The sequence below is a fragment of the Mustela putorius genome, unplaced genomic scaffold (genome assembly GCF_011764305.1).
Source record: "Mustela putorius furo isolate JIRA1106 unplaced genomic scaffold, ASM1176430v1.1 tig00003853_pilon_pilon_pilon, whole genome shotgun sequence".
In the NCBI taxonomy this organism is placed as follows: Eukaryota; Metazoa; Chordata; class Mammalia; order Carnivora; family Mustelidae; genus Mustela; species Mustela putorius.
In genome coordinates, this window is record NW_025422005.1 from 26,577,261 (window position 1) to 26,599,681 (window position 22,421).

The 22,421-nt window shown below is 38.7% G+C and overlaps 1 protein-coding gene across 11 annotated transcripts in view; it reads left to right on the forward strand.

The window, feature by feature from the left end:
* The first annotated feature begins 763 nt into the window (after window positions 1-763).
* ZMYM4 (zinc finger MYM-type containing 4) overlaps window positions 764-22,421 on the forward strand; it is a 155,156-nt gene continuing 133,498 nt past the window's right edge. For 4 of the 11 annotated variants that reach the window (XR_006601710.1, XM_045064181.1, XM_045064179.1 and 1 more), the window contains exon 1: window positions 764-1,170. Coding sequence is in view for 4 of the 11 variants with exons in the window: in XM_045064181.1 (XP_044920116.1) it covers window positions 1,132-1,170 (39 nt within the window). In the remaining 7 variants the exon portion in view is untranslated. Of the gene's footprint in view, window positions 1,180-1,228; window positions 1,358-22,421 lie in introns of those variants that run through there. The other 7 variants (XM_004740828.3, XM_045064182.1, XM_004740826.3 and 4 more) reach the window with 6 other exon arrangements.

The window sequence follows — 22,421 nt, forward strand, 5'->3', positions numbered from 1 at the left end:
TCTTCAGAGGAGAATTACAATATTCTTGAAGTATCATGGAACTCCCATTTCTGATCTTCTAGATGAAAATTGATTTATATTTTGCTTTGAAGACAGGTTGGTACATTGAAAATCCTGGAAGGCTGTTGCTCAAATCTTGATTCTAAATTCACACGAGCATTCAGGCGCCTTGAGGCAAATTACTTTTCTGGACCAGACAGCAATTTTACCATTGGGAGCATTGCAGTAGATGCTTTCTGAGATTCTTTTCGATTTAGGTAGTCTAAAGACAAATTACTATCGAGGAAATTATCTCCAATTGTTGGTTTGGTCTTCAAAATCATTACAGGATCTGATTTTGAGGTTAGGCTGTCAGAATTGGCCCTTAATATTCTATGGCCCGTGCTTCAGATTGGGCTATGTAACGGAAGGAGTTGGGTCTCCTTGAGTTGACTGGCTTGTTCCCGTATTGGTTGGGATTCTCTTCATGTTCAGAGGTCCACTGAGATCTTCAGCTCAATGGCATCGCCGCAGTCAGGTGTAAGTTGATGATCTGGACCCCACACTGACATTTCACCCAATTCTCCAGATAGTCATTTCATCAATTTATTTCATTTCTCCCTCATCACTGCGTCATGGTCCCTTTAAGGCAGCGGCCATAGTTGAGTGGTGGGAGCAGCTGCTGGCAGCAAAGAGACTTGCAGGATTTGGCCTACCCTTGGCCACTCACCGCGCACGCTCAGGACCGGGGGCTTGGTGGGAAAGGAAGGAGGGGCTTAAGGTGCGCCTGCGCATCTGGGGCGCGCGCAAGGGGCTGGTTTAGTGATCCCTTTAAGAAACCGCAGGCGGAGGAATTTCTCTGAGAGAAAATAATCCTACTCACGGGGCCCCTTGGAGGCCATTAACCCCCCGAGTCCCGGCCCCCCCCTTTCCCGGGCAGGCCCTACCGCCCACGCGCGCACCCGTGGGATCTCTACATCTCCGACCCGGCGCGCGGCATCCGCCCCCTCCTCACTCTGAGCGCCAGGCCCGGCTGGGTCCGGGGAAGCTGCCGCGAGGCGGCCGTGCCTGCAGTGTGGGCGGGGGCCGGGGGCCCGAGAGGTTCCGCCGCCACCGCGCCGGGAGCCGCAGCGGTTCCGAGCGGGGCCCAACATGGCGGAGAGAGAGGTGGAGTCCGGCCCCCGAAAGAGGGTAGGTGAGGTGAGGCAGAACTCGGGCGGCGGGCGGCGGGGGGCGGGGCGGGAGTCGCGTCCCGGGGCCGGGAATGGGCCAGGCGCAGGCTCGTGGAGGGGTCGCTGAGGCCCGGTTGGGGAGAGGTTGCGGGCAGGACTGAGGCAACCTTGGGTATGGAGCGCGCTGGAGAGTGGTCCTTCGGCAGGTGGGACAAAGATTTGCTGCTGGTTAGGAGGGGGAGGGGCGGGGGTTGTTGTTTGCTTTATTTTTCTTTTTTTAAAAAAAATTTTTCTGGCACTGGGGGTGGCTTATGTGGGCCAAGGGAGGGAAGGTGTCATATTCTTAAGTGCATCTTCAGTAAATCAGAGTCTGGAAGTTTAACTGGGGAGAGGTCAGGTGGGGGTGGTAGTGGCGGGAATAAGTCGTGGACAGGTCTCAAGAGGAATAACCTGGAGGGTTCTTAAGTAACACCATCGCGAATTCATTTTCCTACCTCCTTTCCCCTCCCCCCATAACCGTTATCAGACCAAGGTGGAGGTGGTGCTCTTACCTGTGAAGAAGTGGGGTTGTTGGCATGTCCTCATTTAGATTTTGTCAACTCTAAATGTCGTGTTCTAGTCTAGCCTCTTTACCAACAATTAAGAACGTTATGACAAGTTTTGTCATCACAAGGGTGTACCCAACCAACCTGCAGAGGTGAAGCCAGTTGTACATGAGAGTTATTGAATGCCTTTTAAAGTTTGTCTTGAAACTTTTCTTATTTAATTCTGAATGATTTTTTTTTCAGACGGAGATCAATACTGTACTATCGATTGGGAAATATTTTTCAGATTTTTAAAAAATATTTCCTCCCCACCTTCCCAAACCTTAGCATGTTGAGCAATGAGTTTCCTATTAGGAGTCTTCCTTTGGGGAATGGTCACAAAATGATCAAATTAGTGTTAAGCCAACCACGTAAAAAATTACTACTTAATTTTTACTGACAATGCCTTTATGATTTAGCATAGAATTAGCAATCTCATAATGAATTACAGCTAACATTTTGAGTGCTTACTATGTGCCTGGCACTGTGCTTTATAGGAGGAATTTAACTTTGCCTTAGCTTTGTAAAACCCATTTTGCAGATGAAGAAATGTGGGCGTAGAGAGTTTAAGTAATTATACTTACGGTCAGATAGCTCTTTAAGAGGTTAATCTGGGATTTGAATTCAGGTTTGTCCCAACTACAATGCTTGTGTCCGATGTCAATCTCTGTGTCTCCCGTTAAAACCCTAAATTATAGGGGCACCTGGGTGGCTCAGTTGGTTAAGCATAAGATCTTGATCTCAGCTCAGGTCTTGATTCCAGGGTCTTGAATTCAGGCCCCGCATTGGGCTCCATGCCTAGCATGCCTACCTAAAACAAAACAAAACTTAAATTATAAATAACCAGAGAAATGTCAAATAGTTTTTTTCCAACAGTTTATTCTGAAGTATTTTCAGTTACACAGCAAAACTGAAAAAATTTACAGAGACCGTTCGTATACTCACTGGCTAGATTCAACTATTAACATTTTTTTTTTTTAAAGATTTTATTTATTTATTTGACAGAGAGAAATTACAAGTAGATGGAGAGGCAGGCAGAGAGAGAGAGGGGGAAGCAGGCTTCCTGCTGAGCAGAGAGCCCGATGCGGGACTCGATCCCAGGACCCTGAGATCATGACCTGAGCCGAAGGCAGCGGCTTAACCCACTGAGCCACCCAGGCGCCCCAACTATTAACATTTTATTGGCTTTATAATGTATTTACTCATATATGTAGCCTTTTATCCATAATCAGTTATTTTATAATGTCTTTCATTGTATTTGGAGCAATTAAAATTTAATGTTGATAGTCTTAGGTATATAGAAGTTTAAATCTTTTTTATGTAAAAATTAGTCGTAGCTAGAACAAGATATGTTGTATGATAGTATATTAAATAGTTCATTTAATATAAATATTGGGTATGGAATGCACATGTTTTGAAATTTTAAATTACTCTTCAAGCTCTGAGTCAGTTTAAACTGGATCCTCATTTGAGGAAAGGCACATGGCATGTGGTCAGCCAGTTAAAATACATAGGATGAATTACTTTAGCTGTGTAATGTTCATTCAAGGAGATCTCTGAATCCAGTTGCTACTGATGCTATTATCATTCATCTTATAAAATGGAATGTTCTGGAAAACATCTAAGCAGGTTGGTAACAAATTCATCTAGATTTTAAATACTTCTTTTTCTTCTAATATACTTTAAAGGTGCCACACTGGTAGTAATCTAAACCATTATTTTTTAATATGTAATATATAGATAACTCTTCTACAGATTTTTCCCATTATTTTACCAATTTCATTGTGGAAGAAGGTTATATTCATTAACTTTTAGGCTCCATAATCCATTTTTTAAGTTATTTTATTTTATTTCATGAATTTTTTTTTTTAAGTAATGTCTATACCCAGTGTGGGGCTTGAACTACAACCCTTGGTCAAGAGTAGCATGCTCTACCAGACAGGTGTGCCTCCGTTTTGTTTTTGATATTTGGTTAGAATGTTCAGTAGGGTTATCCTGAACTGTACACATGGTACACATGCTTTGTTTCTCCCCTCATTTCTTTGATATGTGCTAAACTCATGGATTCCATATGTGTATATATTCTAAACAGATTAGTGGGGACTATGTACAAAAGAACAATATCTTTTTAAGTAATTTGACTGCTTTGATGCAGCTAAAAAAGTACATAGGCCTAGATAATAAGTTTAGGTTATTTAATCTAAATAGTATTGATGAATGACATAGTGTTGTATTTGTGATGCTTAGCTGCATTGACCTGTATAATCATTAGTCACAAAAAGTTGTTGAGCACATATGCCAGTTGTTGAACTGTATGCTATGTATTACGTTGTGATATTTATGATCATCTTAGATAATTTATTCTGGCTCTCCTGCTTTTTTGCATCTCCAAAACCTATGACTTCCATGTAATAGGAACTCAAAAAGACTTACATTGATATTTGGTTAAGAAAGTTCACCTGTTCAAGTAGAGGTTCTAGGGCTTGGGTACCGGGTTACTTGCTTTGTAATTTTGGTTGCTTCAGTAAATCTTACATAGCATCTTTTATACTCCAGAATTGTCTCCTGTGGATTCAGATTTAGGGATCTTCTGATTGTTCTGGATTATGGTTAGATGGGAAAGTGTATTTTACGACTTGAGTTGATCTTAAATTCTGTGTAGGACTGCTGGCTGTTTTTTATGCTTGTGGGCATTTAGAACAATAGGTATTCATTAGATAAGGTTGATTTGATTGTATTCTGACTATATTGGAATGCCAGTCTTTCAGTTTTTGAACTTGGGGAAGCTAATTATGTGGGTGGGTCAGCACCATATCCATCAATCATCTGTGCTAAAAACCAAGTTCATATGAAGTTCATACACACATAGTCTTTCTTTAAAGTTAGGATATTTTTGAGATATTTATGAATTTTAAGATTATAGAATTTTTATTTTCTAATGTAAGTTTTAAAATTCATTAGGTAGGCTTGTAAATAGTGGAATTATTTTACACATGGCTATTAAAATAAACTTACGAAGCATGCATGAGATCTAACTAAATCTAGTGGCCATATTTTTTTGTGAAATCCCTGTATCTTTTCAAAGTTTACATACAGAATGATGACTTTGGTAAGTGTATATGTTATTACATGGTCTAGTAAGTTGTATCCACTCAGACTTGTCTGTATATTAAATTTGAGGCATATGTGTTTGGTATGCTTAAAAGAAAGATAAGCATATGTATAAGTAGTATGCTTCCATTTTTGTAAAAATTGACCATTTTCCCTTCCCCACATATGTGTCTGTACTTGTATATGTATGAGCTTGGAGAAAGTTGTGGAGGCTACATGTCAGGCTACATGTTACTGTTGATTACCTTCAAGGGGTGGGGATAAAGAAGGAAAGAGAGTAGGGAAAATTTTTTGCAAAATGGAAAAACAGTCATGGTATACGTGAAAATATAGGCTATAAAGTGTTATCCATATTATTATTGTAAATATGTAAAGAGTGAACATGCATGTAGGTAAGGAATAACAAATAACATGAACAAATGAAAACATTGATTTTTATCATGTGATGGGATTATGGAGTTGTTTTGTTCTGGGTTTCTGTTATTTTAATATTTTATAATAAAATAATTGCAAAAGGTTGATCCCTCTTAATTCCTTGATGAACTTTTAATCTTTTCTCTTTTCACTATATGTGTTACTTAAAAAGCACAGTGGTACATACTAAAAATATTTGCAGCTCACATGTACACAGTGTAAAGCATCTACTTGAATGCATTGGCTTTGTAGAGAGCATTTGAAAAGGCCATTCTAGCGTTGATGATTCTGAATTATTTTCACGGTACCCATCTTATAACTAGCAGAGGTTTCTGTAAATAAAGTAATACTTGATATTTATAAGCATTTAAGTTTTAGTCATTATTTTAATTATTTTATGTGTAATATATCCTCCAATCCTCATTAATTCCATAAACAGTGATCACTATTACTGTCCCATTAGGAAACTGAGGTTCAGAGATTTTCTTTTTGCTCAAGGTCATAATATAATAGGCTAAACCAGTATCAGGTATTACTGAAAAATTATACTGTTTGATAGTAGATTAGAATTCATTATAATAACATAAAAGTTAATGTGTTAATCGTATGTAACATGTAACATAAAATACATGTATGTAATATATATAATAATAGTCTAGGTACTGAATTATCTGGGATTTTTGGTGGTTAAAATCAGTGGAATCATACTTAAATTGAGGTGTAAATTCTTAGGATGCATCGAAATCCATTCTAGTTTGAGATAACCTTAAAACATCTTCACAACTCAGAGGTTTATTTTTAAGAAAGTATACACTAAATATTTTAAAGCTATTATTTATTTTAAAGATAAAGTTTGTGCTTCCTTTGAAAATAGAATGATTTCCTAATTTACTAAAGGCCATTTAAGGAGATAAATGTAAAATTGCAATTTTATGGATATTTAGTGAATATTTTCAATTCTGTATTAGGAAACTGACCACTCTTTAAGGAAGACTGATGTTTCTTTTAAATATTCTGATTATTTTACTGTGCATTAATTATGTAATTATTTTAGCAACGGAAAGAGAAAGGAAAGCATTATAGCATAGTATTAGGTTGAACCATATAAAATTGCTAATACTTGACCATTTGATTTATAAAAAATGCATTTTCTTTTTTTAATTTTTTTGAACAACTAATCAGTTTATTAAAAAGGTTGACATAAGCATGTGCAATGGTGACTTCAGCCTCAACTCCTGGCTTAGTAGTGATGAACGTAATTTGCTTTAGTAATCTCAAAAGGACGGTGCAAGTCAGTGAGTTGCTTGTGGATCCTCATCTGAAAATGATCCCAAATTTTAGAACCTTCACTACAAGGAGTTTTCCTTGTAGTGATTTTCAGAGTCGTGGTAGGCATCCAAAGTTGTCTTTATACTTTGAGATTCTTCTTTGTCCCTCTGATCTAGTTGCAGATACCTTCTCCAAAGATTTTACATTGTGCTGGTTAGAGTAATTCTAATTTGTTGAATTCCGCCTCTGTTTCCACGGGTGTCTCCTGGTGTCTTTAAAAGCCCTGTCTGCAGCGCAGCTTTCTGATGGACTTGTTCCTTGGAGAGAGCAAGCAGTGGTGAGTGAGGAACAGAAGCGGAGCACCCAGAAGCTTTCTTGTAGCTATGACTGTGTCTTCCTTAAAGAGCCAAGAATGCATTTTCAAATAGCTGAACGTAATAGAGCATGGGCTTTTCAAAGTCAGGTTATGGTACAGTCTCTAGTATTTAGTAATATTGGGATAATAACACCCACACCCATTTATGCTTAGGGAATATGCATAATATTACTTTGATTTCATTCCTATCTTTCTGGCCTCCTGGAAGCTTGTGTTAGCTACCTTCCTGCTTTTCACCAAAGATGATACCTGAGCAAACCTTTTCTATCCCACATGGTCTACCTTCTACTCTTTGAGGTTAAGGATCATGTGTTCATCTTTCTTTACATCTCCTAACTTGTTGTTTTATAAATTTAAATGTGATATATATATGTACACATAGAAATACATACTGTATATTTATAAACAAAAATTAAAAACCCATATTTATTGTTTCATAATTTGATACTAATAGAATATAAAATACAGATTGGTACAGTGAAACTGCATATTCCTCTTACCCAGCTTTGACAGCTGAACAGTTCTCAACATTTTGCTATTCCTCTCTCATCCAACTTTTTTTTTTTGGTCAAAATAATTTTAGTATATATGCTTCTGAAGTGAGCACTTGGTCAAAATAATTTTAAAGAAATCTCAGGTGTGACATCACTTAATCTATACATACTTGGGCATGTATTTCTAATAAGTGAGAATTAAAACTAAACAACTCCAATACCATACCTAATAAAGTTAAGAGTTCCTTAATCCAGTCTGTTCAGATTTCTTTGATTCTCTAAAAATTTTTTTTTACAGTCGGTTTGTTTAAATCACTATCCAAATAAGATTTGCCATTTTATTTGGTTTATCTGCCTCTTAAATTTCTCTTAACTTCAACTATTGCCCTCCCTACTGTATACACCCTGTACTTTTCCCCATGCTATCTCTGTTGAAAAAACTAGGTCATTTGTTCGGGAGAATTTCCCACATTCTGGATTTGGCTGCTTGAATTCTTTTGGTGTTTTAACATGTTCAATTACCCTTCATATTTCCCACAAATTAGTAGATACATATAGAGCAGTTCTCAACTTTGGCTGAAACTTGAGAATTACCTGGAGAGCTTTTAAATATCCTGATTCTCAGGTTACATTTCAGATTCATGAAATGAGAATTCATGGCTGGATTTTAGGCATCAATATTTTAAAAAATTCCCCAAGTGATTTAGTTCTGTAGTCAAGATTGAGAACTTGAATTGGTAGAGCTTTATGAGGTTTAGGTTCAGTTTCTTTAAGAAAGAAAAATTCGTAACAAAAAAAGGAAGAAAAATTCATGAATAGAGTTATATATAATTTATTTCCAATCAGTTTTAAGAATAAAAGGGTGTGCTGTTTACAGTGGGGTAATAGCCATAAACTGGGACTGTCTGGACAAATTAGGATATATAGTCACCCTATTAGATGATGCTAGTAGACAGTGAATTCTTGCTGCATTATTCCAGGAGGCACACTTTTAGTATTACTAAAATTGGTCAATTTACATTCTGTTCAGGGGATCTAAACATTATAGTTTTTTGTTTTTTAAAAATTTTATTTATTTATTTGAAAGAGATCACAAGTAGGCAGAAAGGCAGGCAGAGAGAGAGGAAGGGAAGCAGGCTTGCTCCTGAGCAGAGAGCCTGATTTGGGGCTCGATCCAGGAACCCTGAGATCATGACCTGACCCGAAGGCAGAGGCTTTAACCCATTGAGCCACCCAGGCACCCCTAAACATTATAGTTTCTTAACATCTCACGTAATGAATTATCAGTCATAGATGATTCTCCTAGGTCTTTGATTTCATTAGAGGAGTGATTTTTTTTTTTTTTTAACATATGTTATTCACTGGAATTCTTCTGTAAAGAATTTCTTCATCAGTTATTTGGTCACCCTGTAATATTTTTAAGGAGAAGCAGAGAGTGAATGCTTATTTTTTCTCCTTTATCAACTTTCAGAAAAATGAATCGATGCCAGAGCAAATCCTAAAGGCGAGGCCTGGGAGGTGATATCATTATGAAGACATAGATTTTCTTTTTCTTTTTCTTTTTCTTTTTCTTTTTTTTTTTTAAAGATTTTATTTATTTATTTGACAGAGAGAGACCACAAGTAGGCGGAGAGGCAGGCAGAGAGAGAGAGAGAGAGAGAGGAAAGCAGGCTCCCTGCTGAGCAGAGAGCCCGATGCGGGACTCGATCCCAGGACCCTGAGATCATGACCCGAGCCGAAGGCAGCGGCCCAATCCACTGAGCCACCCAGGCGCCCCAAGACATAGATTTTAATATGTTTGCTATATTTAAGTGTGTTGTGGTCAGTATTCTTTTTGATGTTTAAATTTGTCTCATTTTTTTATTAATGGCTATCTGTATTAGAATCCTAACATAACATCCATATGTTATCCATGTGTAATCCATAACAGATTACTACCAGTTTGCTGGCTTAATATGGCAGAAATTTATTCTCTCTCATTTCTGGATGCTGGATATTAAGGTGTCAGTAGGCCCAGCTTCTCTCTGAAGGCTCTAAGGAAGAGTTTTTCCTTCATCCAGCTTTTGGAAGGATTCTGGAAGCTTCTGGTGGTTTGATTTATATTCCTTGATTTGTTTAAGCATAACTCCAGTCTGCCTCCCTCTTCCCATGGCCTTCTGTGTTTTCTTTTCTGTCTCTTTTAGGGATGTCTTCATTGGATTTAGGGTCCAGCCTAATCCTGGATGATCTTGTCTCAACATGTTTACCTTAATTACATCTGTGAAGACCTATTCTCCTCACAATCTGAGCTTCTGAATGCTTATGTCTTTTAGGGGCCACAATTCAAGCCACTACAGTCCACCTTCTTGTCCCTCAAACTTGACATCCATCCCATATACAAAATACATTCATCTCTATCCCAGCATCCCCCAAAGTCTCAACCCCTTATAGCATGAATTCTTTTTTTTTTTTTTGAAGATTTTATTTATTTATATGACAGACAGAGATGACAAGTAGGCAGAGAGGTAGGCAGGAGAGAGGAGGAAGCAAGCTTCTGGCTGAGCAGAGAGCCTGACTTGGGGCTCGATCCCAGGACGAGTGTGATTCTGGGTATGACCCATCTGGGAAAAAATTCTTCTTCATCTGTATTCCTGTGAAACCAGAAAACAAATTTTCTGCTTTCTTTCTTTTTTTTTTTTTTTAAAGATCTTATTTATTTATTTGACAGACAGAGATCACAAGTAGGCAGAGAGAGAGGAGGAAGCAGGTTCCCCGCCGAGCAGAGAGCCCAATTCGGGGCTCAATCCCAGGACCCCAGGATCATGACCGGAGCCGAAGGCAGAGACTTCAACCCACTGAGCCACCCAGGTGCCCCAATATTCTGCTTTCTTGATACAATCCTGGGTCAGGCATGGGATAGACATTCCCATTACAAAAGGAAGGAAATGGAAGGAATAAAGGGATCACTGGTCCCACTTAAGTTCAAAACCCAGCTGGACCAATTTCCTTAGGTTTCAGGACCTGAGAAAAATTCTCTCTGGCTTGATCTTCTGCCTTCTGGGTTTACTGAAACAGTGTAGACCCCTGCTTTGAGCCTACTTCTCTGACTTCTACTTCTGTGGACCTTTCTTTTTCTTTGAAGGATAGCACATGTTCACACATGAGTAGCTTTATTAGCTCTTTCCTGCCAACAGAATTCCAGATTTTTTTTTTCATTTTTGTCTTATCTGTTCTTTGAAGTATAGGCTGGTAGTGTTTTTGTTAGTATACTATGTTCACACACTAGGGCACCTAGGTGGCTCAGTCATTGGGCATCTGCCTTTGGCTCAGGTCATGATCCCAGGGTCCTGGGATTGAGCCCCACGTCAGGCTCCCTGCTTGGGGGGAAGGAAGCCTGCTTCTCCCTCTCCCTCTGCTTGTGTTTCCTCTCTTGCTGTATTTCTCTCTGTCAAATAAATAAATAAAGTCTTTTAAAAAATGTGTTCACAAACCTCGAGTCTTCTATGTAAAGGGGGTCCATACAGTTAGACAAGAGGGTTCTTCGTGGATCTGGATAACCCAGTCTTTATTCCTGATTTAAATTGAGGTGACTGATTGGACCCATGAGTCATACATCTGATATCTTCAGCAAATAGTTGTCTAGCTATATCCTTGGCCCTTTCTCTAGAGCACATTTCTAACGGTGAATTTCATAATTTTCACATCCTCTGAGATGGGCTGAGAACCTCCCAAGTCATCAAGAGTTGTTTCCTTTTTGCTTAATATTTTCTCAGTTTATCTCTTGGGTCTTCCTTTTTACTCTTAGCAACAAAAAGAAACCAGGTTGTGCTTTCAACTCTTTGCTTAGAAATCTTAGTAAATATCTAAATTCATTGCTTCCAAGTTCTGCTTCCTACCCAGTAAAGAACACAATTCTGTCAAATTTTCTGCTACTTTATAATGATTACCTTCTAGTTCCCAATATTCTTCGTTTCCTTCTATTTTTCCTTCTAACATCTCACCAGAACCATCTTTAACAATCAGATTTTTCTCAACATTTTGTTCATGGTATATATGTGTTAAGATGTTAAAAACTTTCTCTTCTTGTTCCTCACTTCCTTGTGAAACTACCAGAATTGTCTTTATTTTTTTTTTTTTTAAGATTTTATTTATTTATTTGACATAGAGAGATCACAAGTAGGCAGAGAGGTTGGCAGAGGGGGTGGTGAGGCATGCTCCCCACTGAGCACAGAGCCTGACATGGGCTCAATCCCAGGACTCTGGGATCATGACCTGAGCTGAAGACAGAGGCTCAACCCATTGAGCCACCTAGGTGCCCCCACCAGAATTGTCTTTAATACTTATATTTGTACCAACCATCTCTTGAAGGCAATCTAGATTTTTTTTCTATCACGCTGCTCTCTTGTTATTTTTTTAAGTAGGCTCCACGCCGGGTGTAGAGCCCAGCCTGGGGCTTGAACTCATGACCCTGAGATCAAGACCTGAGCTGAGATCAAGAGGGATGCTTTAACCGACTGAGCCACCCAGTCACACCCCCTCCCTTTTTTTTTGATAGTTGACAGATTGCCTCTTACATGCTTCCTAAAATTCATCCAGCATCGGGGCACCTGGGTGGCTCAGTGGGTTAAAGCCTCTGCCTTCGGCTCGGGTCATGATCCCAGGGTCCTGGGATCGAGCCCCATGTCGGGCTCTCTGCTCAGTGGGGAGCCTGCTTCCCTTCCTCTCTCTGTCTGCCTCTCTGTCTACTTGTGATCTCTGTCTGTCAAATAAATAAATAAAATCTTTAAAAAAAAAATTCATCCAGCATCTACTCATCCAGTTCCAAATCTTTTTCCATATTTTTAGGTATTTATTACCACAACCTACCATTTCCAAGTACCAAAATCTGTATTAGTTTACTAGGTTTGCTGTAAGAACTCACCACAGACTTGGTGGCTGAAAACAACAGAAATTTATTCTCTCATAGTTCTGGAGGCTAGAACTCCAAAATCAAGGGGTCAGCAAGGCTATCCTCTATCTGAAGGCTCTAGGAAAGAACCTTCTTTGTGTCTCTTTCAGCTTCTGGTGGCCTTAGGTTCCTTGATTTGTGGCAGCATTAACTCCCAGTTTTTACCTCTGCTTTCACATGACCTTCTCTGTGTTTTTGTCTTTTCTAAGGAGAATTAGGGCCTACCCTAATCCAGGGTCATCTCATTTCAAGATCCTTGCGCTGATTACATCTGCAAAGATCACATTCTGGGTACCTGGGAGGACATATCTTTGGGGGCCACAGTTCAACGTACAAGTCTTTAAGGTTAGCACCTGAATGTTTTAAAAAAATTATATTAAAAGTTACCTTAGGGGTGCCTGGGTGGCTCAGTGGGTTAAGCCTCTGTCTTCAGCTTAGGTCATGGTCTCAGGGTCCAGGGATCGAGCCCCGCATCAGTCTCTCTGCTCAGCAAGGAGCCTGCTTCTCCCTCCCCTTCTGTCTGCCTCTCTGCCTACTTGTGATCTCTCTCTGTCAAATAAATAAATAAAATCTTTTAAAAAAAGTTACCTTAAATTTTTTAAATGTGTTTAAATACACATGACATAAAATATACCATTTTATTCTTTTATTTATTTATTTTTACTTATTTATTTTTAAAAAAGATTTTATTTATTTATTTGACAGAAAGTCAAGTAGGCAGAGAGAGGAAGAAGCAGGAGCAAAGAGCCCAATTCGGGGCTTGATCCCAGGACCCTGGGATCATGACCTGAACTGAAGGCAGCGGCTTTAACCCACTGAGCCACCCAGGTGCCCCTAGAATTTACCATTTTAATTATTAAAAGTGTGTAACTCAGTGGAATTAAGTACATTTTAATAGTGTTGTACAAGTATTACCACTGTCTTTTCTTTCTGTTTTTTAAAAGATTTTATTTATTTTAGAGAGAGTGAGTGTGGGGAGGGGTGGAAGGAGAGAGAGAGGGAGAGAATCTCAAGCTCTGTGTGGAGCTTCATCCTGACTCAGGGCTTGATCTCAGGACCCTGAAATCAAGACCTGAACTGAAACCAGGAGTTGGAAGCTCAACTACCTGAACCACCCAGGTGCTTCTACCACTGTCTTTTTTATCCCGCACAGAAAGTCAGTCCACATTAAGGAATAACTGTTTTCTCTAGCTTCTGTTATGCTTTAATTTACTTTATAGCTCAATGAATTTGCCTATTCTAGATATTTCACATAAGTGGAATTAGACAATATTTGACCTTTGGTGTCTGACTCATTTCACTTAGCATAATATATCAGAACTTCATTTTTTTATGGCTAAGTAATAGTTTATTGTATGTAGGTAATACATTTTATTTATCCTTTTATTTGTTGACAGGCACAGTTGTTTTTATCTTTTGGCGATTATGAAAAATGTTGCTATAAACAGTGCTGTACAATAATCTCAGTCTATGTTTTCACTTCTTTTGGATATAGACCTAGAAATGGATTTGCTGGGATAAATGGGATTTTTATGTTTATCTTTTTGAGGAATCCCCAGTTTGTTTTCCACAGAGGTGTATTAGCAATGCACAAGGGTTCTGATTTCTCCATATCATCTTCAACGCTTGTTCTTTTTTCTTTTTTTTTCTTTTTCTGATAATAGCTGTCCTAGTGGGTGTGAAGCAGTATCTCATTGTGGTTTTGATTTGTAATTTTTAAATCATTATTGATGGTGAGTATCTGTTCTTGTGCTTATTGGCCATTTATATATCTTCCTTGGAGAAATGTGTTTTTAAATCCTTTGCCCTTTTTTAATTGGGTTGTCTTTTTGTTACTGAGTTATAGGAGTTATTTATATATTTTGAAGATTTTATTTATTTATTTGACAGAGAGATACCACAAGCAGATGGAGAGGCAGGCAGAGAGAGAGAGAGAGAGAGAGAGAGAGAAGCAGGCTCCCTGCTGAGCAGAGAGCCCAATGCGGGGCTCGATCCCAGGACCCTGAGATCATGACCTGAGCTGAAGGCAGCGGCTTAACCCACTGAGCCACCCAGGCGTCCTATATTTTGGATATTAAACTCTGATCAGATATGTGATTTGCAAATATTTTCTCCCATTCAGGTGGTTTTTCATTTTTGATATGTCCATTGAGCCACAAAAGTTTTCAGTTTTGATGAAGTCTAATTTGTCTGTTTTCCTTTTGTAGCTTGTGCTACAAAAGTTTAAGAAACATTTGCCAAATATAAGATCCTGTAGTTTTTCCCATATGAAGAAGTCTGAGTTTTGTAGTTTAGCTCTTTAATGTAGGTCTTTTTTTTTTTTTTTTTTAAGATTTTATTTGTTTATTTGACAGAGAGAGACAGAGAGGTCACAAGTAGGCAGAGAGGCAGGTAGAGAGAGAGGGAGAAGCAGGCTCCCCGCCAAGGAAAGAGCCCGATGTGGGGCTCGATCCCAGGACCCTGGGATCATGCATGACCTGGGCCGAAGGCAGAGGCTTAACCCACTGAGCTACCCAGGCGCCCCTTTAATGTAGGTCTTTAATCCATTTATAGTTAACTTTTGTTTATAGTGTAATGTATGTGTTCAGTTCTGTTCTTTTGTATGTGGATATCCAGTTTTTCCAGCACTATATATTGAAGTTTGTTCTTTTCCCATTGAATGATGTTGGCACCCTTGTCAAAAATCATTTGGCTTTTGTATTAATCACTTTGTGTGCTATAACAAAATAGCATAGATTGGGTGGCTTAAACCATAGAAATTTATTTCTCCTATTCCTGGAGGATGGGAAGTCTAAGACTAAGGTTTTAGGAGGTAGATTTCATTTGGTTTGTTGGCAGCTGCCATTTTTGCTTTGTGCCCTCATAATCTCTTTGTGTATTCTCAGAGATTGAGTGAGCTCTGTGGTTTCTCTTATTAGGAGGGCACTAATTCTGTCATGAGAGCCCTACCCTGATAACCTCATCTAACCCTACTTACCTCCCAAAGGTCCTATCTTTAAATATCATAACATTGGGGTTTCAGTCTTCAACATGTAAATTTTGGGGACAGAAACATTCAGTCTATAACAGCCATGTATATAAGGGCTTATTTCTGGATTCTCAGTTTTGTTCCAGTGGTTTATATGTCTCTTTGTGCCTATATTACACTGTTATGATTACTGTAGCTTTGTAGAAGTTTGAAATTGGAAAGTGTGAGTCCTCCAACTTTGTTTCTCCTTTTCAAGATTGTTTTGGCTATTTGGCATCCCTTAAAATACCATATGAAATTCAGGATTTTTTTCCTATTTCTACACAGTATGCCGTTGGGATTTTGTTAGGGATTGAATTGAATTTATAAATCTCTTGGGTAGTATTGTCATCTTGATACTATTAAATCTTCTAGTCAACAAATGCAGGGTATCTTTCCTTTTAGCTATGCCCTTTAAATTTTTTTTTTTTTTTTAATTAAGTAAACTTAACCCCCAACGTGGGCCTAGAACTCATGACCCTGATATCAAGAGTGCCACGCTCTGCTGACTAAGCCAGTCAGGTACTCCTGTCCTTTAAAATTTCTTTCAGCCATATTTTGTCCAGGTCTCAGTGTACAAGTCTTGTAGCTCCTTGGTTAAATTTTTCCTAAATATCAGTGTAATTCACTGTATTAATAGAATGAAAAAAACCCTCACATGATCATCTCAGTTGATGTAGGAAAAAACATTTGAAAAACTTCATCAGACTTTATTTAATAAATTAGGAATAGAAGGTAACTTCCTCAACATGATAAAAGCTATATTTGAAAAATTGTAATTAACATCATATTGATGGTGAAAGACTGCAAGGCTTTCCCCTTAGATCAGGATGCCCTCTTTTGGTACTTCTAATCAATGTATTTGAAGTTTAGCCAGAGCAGTTAGGCAAGTTAGAAATGACATCCAAATTAGAAAGAAAGAAGTAAAAGTATCTCTTACTGCAGATGACATGATTATGTATATAGAAAACCTTAAAAATCCACCAACATCCCCCATCCCTGCAGACCCTGTGAGAGGTGGTAAGTTCAGCAGAGTTCTGGATTTAAAAAATCTCACGAAAATCAGTGTATTTCCACACATTAGCAATGAAATCCTGAGAGGAAATCAAGAAAATTATTTCATTTATATAAGCATCAAAAAATAAAATACTTAGTTTTCTGTATTCTTTTGATTTAACTCAGTGGTCCTTGAAAGTTTATTACCTTTTGGTCAAAAAGGATGGGCCTAGGCTTATGCTTTTGTTACTATCTCAGACTTGGAATTAACTCCCAAGAAGCCTTGGGTACCTTTCAGTAGTAGGAAGTGGTAGTTACAGAGTATAGTCTGAACTGAGATATGCTTTTTGAAATTAGAGGGATTTTTTGAGACTGTTATTGCTTGTGTTTTTTATACTTCTTCCTCAACTCACATCTGGTTTTTCCTTCTGTTTCCCCACTGAAATTGTCTTTAACATCACTGAAATGACCTAATAATTACCAAGTCTAATGGATGCTTTTCAGAGCTTTTATTTGATTTCTCTTAGACATCTGACCCTATTGCCTGTTCCTCCTTGAAACTTCTCCCTTGTTTATAAAGATGGCATTCTCATGGTTCTTCTCTTGAATTGCTTCTTTTCGGTCATCTTTGACTCTTTTTGCATGCCCATTAAGTGTTGTTTCCTTGGCCTGTGTTTTTCTTGGGTAATCTACAGTTGCTTTAAAACTACCCATTAAATACATCGTGATTTCCTTTCTGCTTTGCTTCTTTTTTTGTGTGTCTAAAACTCAAAATCTGTATTGCCAGATGTGTTTAGTTACTGTCTTCTAGTCATCCATGTTAGAAACTTCTGAGTCATCTTGCTTCTTCTCTTTCCCTTATCAATACGTTTTTTTTTTTTTAAAGATTTTATTTATTTATTTGACAGACAGAGATCACAAGTAGGCAGAGAGGCAGGCAGAGAGAGAGGGAGGAGCAGGCTCCCTGCTGAGCAGAGAGCCCAATGTGGGGCTCGATCCCAGGACCCTGGGATCATGACCCGAGCCAAAGGCAGAGGCCTTAACCCACTGAGTCACCCAGGTGCCCCTCAATACAGTTTTAATTGGTGAATCTTACTGAGATTACCTCAGATATGATTAAGATTTTATTTCTACTAACACCAGCCTAATTATGGTACTCATTTTGTTTGCTTCATCTTAACTTTTCTTGCCTTTATTTATTTATATTTTATTGCCTTTATTTATTTATTTGACAGAGAGAGAGAGATCATAAGTAGGCAGAGAGGCAGGCAGAGAGAGGAAGAAGCAGAGAGCCTGATGCGGGGCCTGATCCCTGGACCCTGAGATCACTACCTGAGCCAAAGGCAGAGGCTTAAGCCACTGAGCCACCATATGCCCCTTTCCTTGCCTTTAAAACTCTTCCCCCCACTATCTGTGTTGTTTCCTCTCCCATTCATTCTGTATACTGGAGACTGATTTATTCTCAGAAATGAAAATCTGTTCATCAATATGGTAACAATTTGGCTCCCTTAATAATTATTCAATTCGCTAAAATAGGTGCTATTCAGATTCTCTTCCTGTGGCAAGAAGCAGGTTGCATTAGGGCTCTGACTCTTCTCTTCGAAATATACTTTTCAAAAGAAAAAAGAAAAAAAAGAAATGTATTTTCCCTTCATGGGAGAGGTTTTTTCTAATTGTCTCTGCTGTTGTCATGCTAGCTTGGTTGGTATGGGTCCTCCTTGGCCCAGCAGCCAGAATGTAGAGATAGAATCTTTGCTTTATTCCACCCAGCACAGTTGAGACCAGGCTGTGACTTTTTAAAAGATTTTTTAAGCAATCTTCACATCCAGTGTGCTGCTTGAATTTACAACCCTGAGGTCAAGGGTTACATGCTCTACTAACTGACCAATTCAGGTGCCCCCCGAGGTTGTAACTTTTAAACAAGACTTTATTAAAAATTGAGTATAGTGGGAGGGAATTACAAAACCAACACAGTAGTCCACCCCCACCCGAAATCTGTGGTTTTGCTTTCTGTGGTTTTAGTTACCCACAGTCAACCGCGGTCCATCCGGAAGCACATGATCCTCCCTATTGTCGGGAGGTCAGTAGTAGCTTAACATTGTATTGCAGTGCCTGGTTGTTCACCTCATTTCATCTCATCACATAGGCATTTTATCATTTCATGTCAACACAAGAAGAGTGAATACTATATTTTGAGAGAGTAACCAATTCACTTAACTTTTATTACATTGTAGTGCTGTAATTGTTCTGTTCCTGGTGTTAGTCTCTTCCTGTGCCTAATTTATACATTCAGCTTTATCACATTTATGTGTAGTTGGTCCTTGAACAACAGTGGGGTTGGGGCATCTGTCCCCCCACAGTAAAAAAGCTGCCTATTAGTTTTTAAAAAATAAATAAATAATTTTTAAAAGACTTTATTTATTTGACAGAGAGTAGGGAGAGAGCGAGAGAATGCACAGGCAGGGGGAATAGCACAGGGAGAGGGAGAAGGAGGCTCCCTACTGAGCAGGGAGCCCAATGTAGGACTCAGTCCCAGGATCCCAAGATCATGACCTGAGTCAAAGGCAGACGCTTAACCGACTGAGCCACCCAGGTACCCCTTATTTAAGTAATCTCTACACCCAGTGTGGGGCTTGAACTCACAGCCCCAAGATCAAGAGTCTCATACTCTTCTGACTGAACCAGCCAGGCACCCCTGCCTCTAACTTTTGACTCCCCTGAAACTTAATCGCTAACACCCTACTATTGACTGGAAGCCTTAGTGATAACATAAATAGTTGATTAACACATACTTTGTCTGTTGTATGTATTACATATTATACTGTTAACAATAAAGCAAATTAGAGGAAAGAAAATGTATGTGTATATATACATACATATATATGTATGTGTGTATGTGTATATATATATATATATTTTTTTCTTTCCCCTATTTTGAAAGAGGTAGAGAGAGAGGCTATGAGAAGGGGGTTGAAGGTAGGGGAGAGGGACAGAGGGAGAAGGAGAGAATCTTAAACAGGCTCCATGCCCAGTGTGCCACTCTGAGCCTGATGCAGTCTCCATCTCACGACCCTGAGATCATGACCTGAGCAGAAATCAAGAGGCAGACACTTAACTGACTGAGCCACCAAGGCACCCCAAAAAGAAAATAATTTTTAGAAAATCATAAGGTAGAGAAAATAGATTTGCAGTACTGTACTGTATTTATTGAAAAAACTGTGTAAGTGGACCTGTACAGTTCATACCCATGTTGCTCAAGGGTCAGCTGTACTACCTTTAATAATTAGCTATTCCAAAATTTTTTTTTAAGATTTTATTTATTTCTTTGACAGAGATCACAAGTAGGCAGAGAGGCAGGCAGAGAGAGAGGAGAAGCAGGCTCCCTAACAAGCAGAGGGCCTGTTTCAGGGCTTGATCCCAGGACTCTGGGATCATGACCTGAGCCGAAGGCAGAGGCTTTAACCCACTGAGCCACCCAGGTGCCCTGAGCTATTTCCAAAAAACTTTGGAGGTGCCTTGGTGTCTTAGTGGGTTAGGGCCTCTGCCTTCGGCTCAGGTCATGGTCCCGGGTCCTGGGATCGAGCCCTGCTCCTCAGGGAGCCTCCTTCCTCCTCTCTCTCTGCCTGCCTCTCTGCCTAGTTGTGGTTTCTCTCTGTCAGATAAATAATAAAAAAATAAAAAAACAAAAACGAAAACTTTGAACACCAAAAATTAAAAAAAAAGGAAAGAAAGAAAAAAACCCCTTCATTCTGGAGAAGGAATTAATATAATTAAGGACCATGGTACAGGAAAATACAGATATGGTAACTTTAATGTTGTGATTGATCAGAGAATATAATTATGTTCTTTTATCACATAGAACAAATATTACTGCATCTGTGAAGAAAGAGCGTATTATAGCACTGTCTAAAAGTAGTTTCAGATGTGAATCTTGAGTAGGAGACACTGAGTAATGTAGTGAACATTGTCTTCAGTAACATTTTCTTTTTAACAGAAGAAAGTCTCAATTTCTCTTCTATAAGTTTCTGTATGAACATTATTTCTTTTGGGTAAGTAATTAGTGGGATTGCTGAGTAATAAAAGTTTTCTTTATGTTGTGTTTTGAGTTATTTTATATATTTTGGATATAAATCTTTTATTAGATATGTGTTTTGCAAATATTTTCTCCTAGTCTGTGGCTCATCTTCATTTTCTTTCTTTCTTTTTTTTTTTTAAAGATTTTATTTAGTTATTTGACAGAGAGAGTTCACAGTAGACAGAGAGGCAGGCAGAGAGAGAGAAAGAGGGAAGCAGGCTCCCTGCTGAGCAGAGATCCCGATGCGGGACTCGATCCCAGAATCCTGAGATCATGACCTGAGCCGAAGGCAGCGGCTTAACCCACTGAGCCACCCAGGCGCCCTCATCTTCATTTTCTTAACATTGTTTTTCAAAGAGCAGAAATTGAGATTGAGGCTGGTGAACACATACACGTATACAGACATGGATTTAATTTTGTGGGAATCAGCAGATAGATAACAGGAGACCCAGGAGAATCATGGTGTTTTCGTTTTTAATTAGCAATATGCTTCAGAATCCCCTGAGGGAATTCTATCCCTGCTCCTTTACAATACACAAATGTCTAGTCCCTATCTGTCCCAGACCTTCTGAAATAGATTAAGAGGAGGATTGCGAAGTAGGAACCACTATCATAGTGGTTCATAGTACAGAGTAGATGTACTATCATAGTACATTTTGGCCTTAGTTCTTACCATTAACATGGTTTTTGTTTCCTTACAGATAAAATAGAAATAAAGATCTATGTAACTTAGTAGGTTTCAGGAGGTTAGTGCAGAAGAAATACTAGCATACACTGGGAGGTGTTTTCTGGAGGCAAAGGGGAGAGATTGAGTAGTGTCATGGAAGCCTTGGAAGTCATTGTTGGGAAGTGAATGTGAACATTACTATTTTCTTGCCTTCTATTCTGTGTGACACTTGAATTATTTAAGAAGCAAATGTTTGCTCCAAGTATTCCTTTCATTCAACCCTTTTGTTCCCATGAAATTGACTATGATGTTTTCTTTTCTTGAATTCCATTATATCATAGTAACTTTCTTGCTTTTCTATAAGATCTTCATATGATTTTTCATAGAGTTTATGTCAGAGTTGAATTATTTCTCTAGAGATAGTTATAGAAAATAGGCATGCTTAGTCCTTCAGTTTTTCTTCATGTTTGATGCCTTAATATATAAGTAGTTATTTTCCTCACTATAATTTTTATATATGGAAAGTAAATTTTAAGACGCAATATCTGATCATTACCAACAAGGAAAAAAGGGTGTTGTATCCAGTAACAAAGGAAGATTTGCTTTATTTGTTTAATTGTCATTTGTTGGAAGAAAAGAATATAGAGAGGCCCCAAAATAGTCATTTTGAGTTGTTATAAGTGATATTATATAGAAAAAAAGCTGCTTGTTTTATATGAGGAGTACAGCTGTGCATTTAAGAGGTTTCTAGGGATTATTACTTTTTTAAAACCTTTGTTACAGAAACTTGAAATGTAGAGCAAATAGTTCAACTAATGGTTATATATTCATCATTCATCTTCTTTAATAGTCAACTTTCTGCCTTTTATTTATTCCTTTCACATGTCTTTCCCTATAATTTTTTTTAAAGATTTTATTTATTTATTTGACAGACAGAGATCACAAGTAGGCAAAGAAGCAGGTAGAGAGAGAGGAGGAAGCAGGCTCCCCGCTGAGCAGAGAGCCCGTTGTGGGGCTCCATCCCAGGATGCTGGGATCATGACCTGAGCCGAAGGCGAGGCTTTAACCCACTGAGCCACCCAGGCGCCCCCCTATAATTTAAAGCAGATTGTAGACATACTTCATTTCACCTGTTTTATATCTCTAACAAATGCAGTCTCTTTTTTTTTTTTTTTAAAGATTTTTATTTATTTATTTGACAGAGAGAGATCACAAGTAGGCAGAGAGGCAGGCAGAGAGAGAGGAGGAAGCAGGCTCCCTGCTGAGCAGAGAGCCCGATGCGGGACTCGATCCCAGGACCCTGAGATCACGACCTGAGCCGAAGGCAGCAGCTTAACCCACTGAGCCACC